General features: G+C 58.1%; 2 protein-coding genes across 2 annotated transcripts; both read left to right on the top strand.

The window, feature by feature from the left end:
* Positions 1 to 542: 542 nt before the first annotated feature.
* LDBPK_351510 (hypothetical protein, conserved) lies at positions 543 to 2,297 on the top strand (the record flags this gene model as incomplete). The annotated part of the gene is made up of 1 exon (XM_003864688.1): positions 543 to 2,297. The coding sequence occupies one exon, from the start codon at positions 543 to 545 to the stop codon at positions 2,295 to 2,297; it is 1,755 nt and encodes a 584-aa protein (XP_003864736.1).
* Positions 2,298 to 5,389: 3,092 nt separating this feature from the next.
* On the top strand, positions 5,390 to 6,544 carry LDBPK_351500 (hypothetical protein, conserved; the record flags this gene model as incomplete). The annotated part of the gene is made up of 1 exon (XM_003864687.1): positions 5,390 to 6,544. One exon carries the CDS (start codon positions 5,390 to 5,392, stop codon positions 6,542 to 6,544), a length of 1,155 nt encoding a protein of 384 aa, XP_003864735.1.
* Positions 6,545 to 10,064: the final 3,520 nt, after the last annotated feature.

Here is a 10,064-nt window from a genome sequence, read left to right as displayed (position 1 = left end):
ATGTGCCGTGACAGGTGGGACGCGCCGCCGTTAGTCTGTGGCAGCGGGAGCACCTCGCCTTCTCCGGAGCCCGCACGCCTTTGACGGGAGTGGGTGTTTCAATATTTGTCGAATAATCAAAACGATGCGTAGTGAGCGGGCACAGACGTGATCGTGGCCGCGAGTCTCTTCAGCACGGTGCCGGCTCAGACCTGTGTGCCGACACCAAGAGTCCGCCAGCGGCGCCGTGGACCAGGCTGCAGGCTCCTGACTTCCCCACAAAGAGTGGGCACTCGACCCTGAGATGCCACGCACTGAGGCTGCCGGCATCATCAGAGGCGAAATGTATATGCTCAGCTAATGAAACAAAAAAGTTGCGCGCTTTATATCCCTATCTCACACCATGTGTCACGAATCTTTCCCCACACCCGCCCACACACGCACGCACACGCTCGCACACACGTGCACATCTATTCCAAGGTGCATTGCTGTCTTTTGTTGTTTGACTAGGAATGAACAGCGCCTCATCACAGGTGTCTCCCGTAGAGAGGGGTGCACACTACATGCGCCGCGAGCGCTTTGAGATCGATCAGTACGTGCGCGTCCGCGTGACCGACACGCGCTACTCCATCGGCGTTGTTACAGATATTGACGAGGATCAAGATCGGGCAACGGTAGAGACGCGAAATGGGTATGAGGTGACCGTGCCAACATCAGCACTCCGGCGGGCCTTCCTGCTGGTGCTGGACCTGAATGGGGTCCTCGTCGCCCGCGGTAGAGGCAGCTTCATCCTGCGCCCGAATGTGTCTGACTTCCTCAAGTTTGTCTTCTCCAATTTCGTCGTGGCGGTGTGGACAAGCGGCCTTCAGCGATCGTCGAAATTGGAGAAGACAAACGTCTTTGGCAACTACCGCGACCTGCTGCTGTTCACGCTCTTTCGCGATGCGTGCATGCCGAAGCCGTCGGCGGAAAACCCGTACGGGACGGAGAAGAACTTGCAGGTTATTTTCGACCGATATCCGCATAGTTTTCATAGCGTGAATACGATCATCATCGATGATTCCCCAGACAAGTGCTCCCACCCCGACATTGCACTGTGCCCCATCCCGTTCAAGGATCCGGTCGCACAGATGCAGGACGAGGGGTTGTTGCAAACGATGGAGGTGTTGAAGGAGGTGCTGCTGCTGGACTCCGGTGTACCGCTGATTCTCGCTGCTGAGCGGAGACTTGAGCAGCTGGCCAAGCAGCAGCAGCAGCAGCAGGATCACCCTGTTGGAGAGGAGAGGGCGCAGGAACAGAGGCCGTCAAAGGTCTCGGCGCCAACAGCGGCAGCGTCTGCGTCGGCGACTGCGCCAGCAGGGCCTGTGGCGGGGGCGTCAGTCTTTGGCAGCCACGAAGCCCCTTCGGATATGGAAGAGGTGGAACTATGGAAGACGCGCCTGTGTTGCGACCAACTTCAAGGGAAGTGTCTGCGTGGTGACCAGTGCCCCTTCAGCCATGATGCCGATGATGGCCGGCCCTGCTCTCGCAAGAGTGGCTGCCGGCAGCACGGCAGTCGGTGGCCAAAGACGCGTGAAGAGGTGCAGCTGGAGGAGCAGCGCAGAGAGGCGCGCAAAGCAATGCGTCAGCGCTACGAGAAGACGCAACAGCAGCGCGAAGCCCACCTCCGTCAGCCGCAAAAGCCACCTCGGCAGAGCAACCGCGCGAGCAACCGTCGCCGCGGCGGCGCTGACGACGGCGCGGAGTGGGCAACGGAGACGACCGGGTTTAGTCACACCGGCGACCCGATGTACGACAACATGATCGACCAGCAACGGCGACATAGCGCACCGTCTGCCAAAGCGACGGCAGCGACGCTGCCGATGGGCGCGTTCGGTGCAACCTTGCGGAATGCGCGCGGCGGCTCATCCGCGACGAATGCCGCTGCTCGGCCGCAAGCGCAACCCCAGAGCAGCCAAGTGAGTAGCTCCGTGTCGCTCTTTTTCCAAACAGCGGCGTCAAGCAGTGCGGCAGCGCCGCCTTTAGTGCCCTTCAGTACGCGGCCTATTGCGCCAGTATTATCTGTCGCGGACATGAACACGCAGCCTCGACAGCAGCAGCAACAACCAAGATTCACTGACTCGGCACGCGATAATGCGTCCTCTCGAAGAGCCGACAACGGCAATAACCATCAACACCAACGCGGGGGAGGCGCTCGACATCAACAGCAGCGACGGCAGGCGGCACAACCATCGCAGCAGCCCATCCACATAACCGGGGAACAGGGCGACTCTACGGCCGTGGTGAATCAACTGCAGGCGCTCATGGGGCAGCGCTAAGGAGGTGAGGGGAAGAGCAACAAGAAACACTCAAGGTGAGGTGAGCGCGATAAGCAGTTCTCGTCAGACAGGCGCAGCTGTACTGCGGTCAATTCAGGATTGCGAGAGAAGGAAGGGTGGTGAAGCATGCCGTATAGCCGACACGGGTGGCAGGAGAGCCAACGGGAACAGAGGAGTCGGCAGTGTGGTCGCGAAAGGGCAGAAGGGGGTGGACTGCAGCGCAATCAAGAAAGCGGCCGCACGAGTGGGAAGCAGAAAGCAGTAGCGGCAGGAGAAAAAGGGACGGAGGGAGGGAATAAAAGCCGTCTTGGCTCTCCTGTGTCTTTGGCCTTTTCCATTCTTCATTTATGTGTGTGTGTGTGTGTGAGTGTGTGAGTGTGTGTGTGTGCCGAGCATACCATGGATGCGTCGATACTGCCTGCGTCTCCCTTATTTCGGCTAGCGGCTTGCTAGTCTTTCTGCGTGTGCAGCTCCTTTGGTATCGGCACCTTCCTCTCTTGTCTCCCCTCTCGCTGCATCACTACGCCCTTCACCCCTCTCGGATTCCCTTCACCTTGCTTCATGTCTCATGAGCTGCGGCGCTGAGTGTGTGTGTCTCTCTCTCTGCTCCTTCTGTCTTTTTGCCTGCCTCCTTCCTACCCACCCTAACGCTCCGGGTGTTATCGCCTGGTTCAGCTGCTCGTGTGCGCCAATCGTATTTTTTTTTCTTTCTCCTTGCTTCATCTTGAACGCGTGCGAGCGCAGCTGGAGCGAGAGATGGAAGTGGGGCCTATTATGGTGTGGTCTCGTGGATTTGTGTGCGCAACGGCCGACTGCGGCTGCTTTTTGGGCATCCTGTACTCTCTTGTATCGACGCTTTTCTGCCATCTCTCACTCTACCCAGGCACCTCCGACACGTGGCAACACTCCAGCAGGCCATAACGGCAGTTGTTCTGTTTCTCCCGCTGGGGGTGGGGTGGGGGGAGGGGGCTCCCCTTAGAGAGCCAAAAGAGAAGCACATGCGGTTCGTGCGCACGTTTGTGTAGCATATCATTTCTTCTGCCCATCTCACCTCTCCCCCCTCCCCCGGCCTTTTCTCTATGTGCGTGTGCGTGTGTGTGTGTGTGTGTGTGTGTGTCTCTCGTAACTTAGTTGATTCTTTCTCTTCATATATAACACGGCACCAACGTCGTATTTTCTGTTTCCTCGCTTTATCTCAAAATTCACCGCCCCAGCCCTCTTGTGTGTTGCCTTACGTTCGCACTTTCGCACGCATCAGTGTCCGTCAGCATGCGCTAAGAGGCAATGAACCTTCCCCCTCCCCCTTCCGTCCCCTAACTCACCCTCTCTTCCCGCTTTGTTGTACCGACGCGTGAAGGGTGCTCAAGCTGTGCACCAGCTCCCTCTCTCTCGCTCTTGAGTGCGCGCTCACGCTACGGCTACTGCGTGTGCTTCCGCATCTACATGAGTGTCTAAAGCTGCACATGTGTTTGTGTGTGTGGGTGTGCGGGTGTGCTGGGTTTGCGTGGACAGTGCGTGTGCGTGTGCGTGTGCGTGTGCGTGTGCGTGTGCGTGTGCGTAGGTGCATGCACTGTGCCAGCCTTACACCTCCCCCCCCCCTCTCTTCGTTTTCCTTTGTCCTTCTTTTCGTTATTTTGCCTTTTTTGGTTTGTTTTTCCCCTTCCTGCGCTCAGCCTTCGTGTTCTTCTTACCCCCACCCCCTAAAGGAACAGAAGTACGAGAGGATAAATCCCCGTTCACCCAACCCCACCCCACCCGCCAACTGTGCGCGCACAGATGAAGCAGAAAAGGCCCGCACACACACGCACACATATCCGCACCCCCCCCCGCACATCCCCCACTCACCCACCCCCAACCCAGTCGACCACGCGCAGAATGTGCAGTATGTTTGGATGAAGCTCTACGTTGTTCTTGGCGGTGTTCATGCCTCCTTCTTCATGTTTCCCGTCGGAGTACAGCCGCTTCCGCTCCTTTACAGGGTGAAGTATATCGCTACGCGCCGCGTTGTCGTCATTCTGCGTGGAAGTCGGAGAGGAGGGCGCGCGCGCGCCAGTGAAGCTGTGCCTGTCTGTGTCTGTCCTATGTGTGTGTGTGTGTGTGTGTGTTTGTATGTATGTGTTGGAGGAACTCCATCAAGCCAGCCGTAAGACGACATATATTGATATAAAGGAAAGTGTAGTTTTCAATAGACAGACACGAAGGACATACAAAACAAGCGCGAACGCGTGCATCGCAACATGCGTGAGCGCGTCAAAGACAAAAAAAGGAAAAGAAAGAAAACTATAACAAGCTAAACCTTCACCGAAGCCGATGGAACGGGGAGCAGAGGAACGGGCGGGCAGGGGGGCGTGCAGATGTGCGAACGTGTATGTATGTGTCTGTCTGTCTTTGCGTGTGTGTACCTATATGTATGGCACTACACGCACCTTTTCTTTGCTTCCTCTCCCATTCTTTTGTTTGTCCGCTCACCTGTTCTCTCACTCCCCCTCGCCCCTCCCTCCCTCCCCTCCATCGCATGTTTAGGTGGGATCTGTGTTGTTGTTTTCCTTCTTGGTTGTTGCTCTTGTTTGCTTTTTTTTTCTGCGTCCGTCGCTTCATTTTGTGTGTGAGCACGTGTTTTGTTATTGATTGCATTACACACACACGGGACAAGAGAAACCGACGGCGACGCCAAAACACAGGGGTGATGCCGTGGCCGCGCTGCGAGTATCGCAGCAAAGGGCGACCGCTCATGTGGCACACCCGCGGGTTGAGTGGGGTATGCACGTCGCACAGTGTCTCCACCGTGGGAGGCGAAACCAGTTGATGGGCTGTTCACTGTTCCTTTCCGAGGTGCGTGAACGTCATTGCCGTCCGTCACATTCCTCTCCCTTCTCTTTTTGCCCCTGCGCCGATGGTGCGTCCAGCGCCCCTCTCTCCTCTCTCACAGACATGAGCGTCTTCGCGCTGGCACGCTCTGCTGCATTAGGAGGACCTCATCTCAGAAAGAAAAAGAAAACAAGATTGAAGGCGCGAAAGCAACGGTACAGTTCAGACAGCAGCAACAGAAGCAGCCAAGCACTCACGCAGCCCAACAGGTAAAAGTGCGTCAGATGCGAGCGCGTGCAAACTACACAGTCATGTATACAGCTAACTGCTGCGTTGCTGCACGCCGATGTAGTGTTGTGTTGGTGCTCTGCGCCGTCCTTTTCGCTGCGTGCGGGCTGAGCCTCGTCGCAGAGCCTCCCAAGCACACGGCGGAAGACATGGACAGCAGAGGTAGTAGCAGCTCACGAAGCGAGTGCGATGGCTATAGACGTCAAGACCACCCACTCCACCCGTTTTGCGGTGTCGAGTTCGCAGAGAGCTACACGGTTGCGATCGCTACCACGATGCCCCTGGAAAATCTCCCGCCCATGACGCAGATTGGGCAGCTGTACGTGGACAGGGTCGCCGATGCTGCTCGTGTGGATCAGGTATACCGTGGGCAGCGCACCTCCTTCCTCTTAGACAACCGCCACCTGCGCGGCTTTTTCTTCTTCGACACACCGAGTGGCGCTGCCGCTGCGCAGGCAAGAAATGGCAAGGACGGCGATGACGAGGGCCCTCGTCAGCGCTGCCATGTCTTCTACCTGACACACAAGGTCGCACCCTTCTGCGTGCCGCGGCGCTACACCGCGTCCTCGCGCGAGTCAGTGGTTCGCGGCGTGCCGGTGACCCGCTTTAGTGGCACGGAACGGTACGATCACACACCGCTGGTGGAGCAGAGCTTCTACGTACTGAACGCGACGGACGCGGGCGCGGCGGTACCAAGGGCAATTCCGTGGCGGCTGGAGCTAAGCGCGCGTTCAGACCTCGAGCTGAGTAAGATCACCGAGGCCTCCTATGAGCCGCCGAATTGGCGCTTTTTTGGCCACCCCATGTTCGATGAACTCGTCCTTTCCACCGGGCAGGAGAGCCACTTGCAGTTGTGGAAAGCCGCATACGATCTGCTCACGGTGGATTTCTACAACTACTACCCCACGAAGTTGAGGCCAGATGTTTTCGCGGTGCCACCACAGTGCACAGCGGTGCTTCGCAAGGGCACGAGTACCGGCAGCGGCGCCGCTGAAGAAGCGAGCGCATTGGCGCGCGACAGAACGGCCTCATCGGCTTTAACGGAGCCGCTGCTCGAGTTGGCGACGATCGAACTCTTTCTTCTTCCGTGGCACGTCTTGCAGAACGCATCCGTGGGGTGGCACGCGGCCAAGAAAGTGGATGGGCAGTGAGGTAAGGGAAGGTGTGGATGGCACGCGTGTCTCTGCCCCATCCCTGTCACCTTCGTCGAACACGCCGGCGGTGTTTTGAACTTTAGGTGAGAGAAGGTCCATCCACTAACCTGGCGCGCGTCCACGCATATATGACATCGTCACCTCTGCATCTCCCTCCCTCCCACTCCCCAGTGCTTTTCCTTTCTGATGCGGCTGCGGCTGCGCATTGCAACCCTCGGTCGAGGCACGACGATCTCGCGGAATTCGTCGGGTAGAAGAAAGTGGAAGAAGAACTTGGGTGGCCCTAGCCACCACTAATCTCTTGTTGTTCGTTGCTTGCTGATCAGCCTTCATCGCCGATCCTAGACTCGCTTCTTGCGTTGTTTGTTTGCCGTTGCTTGTCCATTTTCTTTCTCTCTTTGTTGGGGTTGCGGATCGCAATCTTTCACCACATAGCTCTCCGAGTGCTGCGGCTGCCCCTCATCCATGGGTGCGTGTATTTGTGGGGTATGTCGATACACGACCGTTTACCATCTCGCCATCACCACGTCCTTCACATGCACGCCTGCGCCACGCTCACTTTGCCATCCTGTGTCCTTTCTCATACGTCGCTCGAAAACAAAAATAATAATAAAACGCTGTCGTCTTTGCCTCCTTTCTTTTTGTTTGTTTTCTCGCCTCTCTCCAGGCTTCGTGCCTCTCGCCCTCCACCTCCCATCATATCACATCCCCACCCACCCATATGTCAGCCTTCTGCATGCAAGGGTTCTGACGATATCAGCAGCCAAGACGACAACAAGCGCATCTGCTTCGATGCACCACCTACGCGGAGAGCGAAACAACGCGCACGGTGGGCATGCGTGAATAGCACGGAGGTGTGCCCATGTACGCAGCCGAACAGTGTATGTCGCAGTGCTCATGTCTCCCCCCTATCCCCTCCCCCTCCTTTCTCTCTCGCCTTGGTGGCGAGCGTGCGCGTGTGAAGACCTTTGGAAGAAGGGGGAGATGAGCGGCAAGCGGTCGGTGTCGACGTAAGTGCCGATGTGCTCTCCGTGGCCGCTCATCAGTTTCGGCTCTTTCCCTTTCGTTTCTGCCTCCTCCCCCCTCCCCCGCACTGTCTGCCGCCGCCATCCACTTTTCATCCGTGCATTGATTGTTCACGCGCACACGTGTGTCCGCACACATACACACATACTTATTCATGCGGATGGGGAGACCATCCTCGCACAGGCGTGCTTCTTTTGTGTGCACATCATTATGGCATGCAAAATGGGAGCACCTTGTGCCGCGGTTGTTGATAGCCTTCCCACCTCACCCCTCTTCACTGCCCCTCTCTCTCTGACCACACGTCCTCTTGCATTCCAGACTTCCCGGGTATAGACACACTTGTGCGCGCGCTCGTGCCCATTGGCGCAGTGCTCTTTTTCAACGAGGGACACTATCAGAGCATGCGGCCTTCACACGCTGCGGACCACCACGGTGCACTGTCGCACAGATGCAGATGCTGCAGTGGCAGCGGCCACTCGCGTCGCAGCAGACCCCTTCCTCATACAGCCGTTTCACCTCGGGCCCATGAAAGGCCCCATAGCCCCCATGATCCCCATCGCCATCGTGCACGTCTATGAGTACTCAAGCTGCACTGAAAGGCAGCAGACCCCGTCGGCCTCTTCCTCGGACGTCGCCAGCGCAGATGTGCTTCAGCAGGCCATGCCGCACCTGCTCGCCTTCTACCCTCAGCTCTCCGATCGGCTTGTGTTGCTGCCCAACGGCGAGCGCATGGTCGGCCGCCTCGACAGCGGCGCTCTCTTCGTGGAGGTCACCTGTGATAAGGCCCTGCACGTGCGATGCGTGCTGTCGCCGCTCGACTTGCCGGCAGCGGGCAAATGCCTTCTCTGCCCCATACAACCGATCCCTCAAGCACATTGTGAAGGGCCCTCCCGTGGTGCACATTTCGCACTCCTTGTGCGACGCGCACGGCTTCCTGTTTGTCATGCAGCACCTGGCAGAGCTGCATAGAAAGCTAGAGGCAGGTGGAGGCGATGGGGCGGCGGCGTCGGTGGTGGCGTTGGACAGGGCAGCGCCGCAGTGCCGCTCGCATTCGGCAAACCTCCGCGCTGTGCAACGACGGCGGACGGCAAGGGTTGGGGCTCCGCCTTCCAGGCACGCAACGCGTTTCTGTGGCAAGGCATGTATTAGTCAGACTGAAGCGTTGGCGGCTGCGGTGACCCGGCGACGAAGCAGCCAATCACGAACTACCTCACCCCCCTCAAGGTGCGAGAGCGCTTTCTGCCGACGCAGGCGGGCGAGGACGCTCGCTTCCCCGTTGGCTGCCACGTTGTGATCACCAAAGCTGCGTCAGAGTTACTGCGATACGGGCAGCTTGACACCAGGCTGCCGTGGCACTGCGGGCGCGGCGGTGGCTCGCCGCGCAGCCGGGCAGGACGCACATTCGAACCTACTTTTTGCTCGGTGTTTTTATGATGAGCGCGTGGAAGAGGTTGGGCATGCACGGCACAACCGTATATGATAAGGCGCAGGCCGTGATAGTGTAGACCCCTTTTACCACCATCACCCATCCTCGATGGACTTGGATTACATTCCATCCTGTCCTCCGGCGTTCGCTACAGGGGTAGCCGGAGATGACGCCACCGAGGCGGCAAGCACGTGTGTGAATGACCTTGTGGTGTACCTGGTGCTAACGGTCTCGCCTTGGACCGTATCTCTGCTGATCCCCTCATCCCTCTATGTGTGTGCACAAGCGTGTTGCTGCGCGCAGAAGGGTGGGCCGGCGTTGGAGTATCCTACTTTCGTTTCTTTTACTCTTCCTCAGCTCTACTCATCCGCTGTGCGTGGATGTCTGTGATGCATCCTTTGTGTGAATCGGGAGGTATATCGCCTCGCTTCACCCTGTTCCCTTCGCGAAGCTGCGCCGCTGTGCCGCAAAATGCGCGTGCGCGAGCATGCGCGCTGACTCGTTCATTACACAGCGAGATGATTCGAGGTGATACATTGGCCTTCAGCGCGCCTGTTTATCTCCCTCCTCCACAACAGCAGTGCGCAAGTTAAAGATCGTTTTCGATTATTTTCTTTTTTGCGCGCGCCTTTAATGTTGTCTAGGCAGTGAGAGAAAACACCCTCCGAGTCGATGAAGCCTGCGGTCGCACGCTAGGCACCGCATGTTTCACTCGTAGTCAAGCTCACCCCCCTTCTTCGCTCAGCTCCCCTTGATGGCATGGGGGAGGGGAGGAACGCCTCCCAGCGCGTGGTACGCGTCAGAGTCCAGCAACCCCACTCTCCGCGGGGAAGCCAAGCAGCCCCCTCCCCTTCCCTCTCTCCCTCCCTATCCCCTGCCAAATGCTGAGCCGCGTCTGGTGGTGACAGGGTCAGGTTGTGGATGGCGTTGCATCGGTGCGACCCAAGCCTATCGCAGCTGGCCCCTCGCTGCCCACTGGTGCGGGTAACCTGTGCGCCACCCCGAGGGGGATGCACCACGTGGCGACTGCCATGGTGGGAGCGGCGGTGGGGCGGGCTCGGGGGG

This window comes from Leishmania donovani, chromosome 35 (assembly GCF_000227135.1).
Source record: "Leishmania donovani BPK282A1 complete genome, chromosome 35".
NCBI lineage: Eukaryota > Euglenozoa > Kinetoplastea > Trypanosomatida > Trypanosomatidae > Leishmania > Leishmania donovani.
The sequence above is the reverse complement of the archived record's forward strand: the minus strand, read 5'-3'. Positions and strand labels throughout refer to the sequence as shown.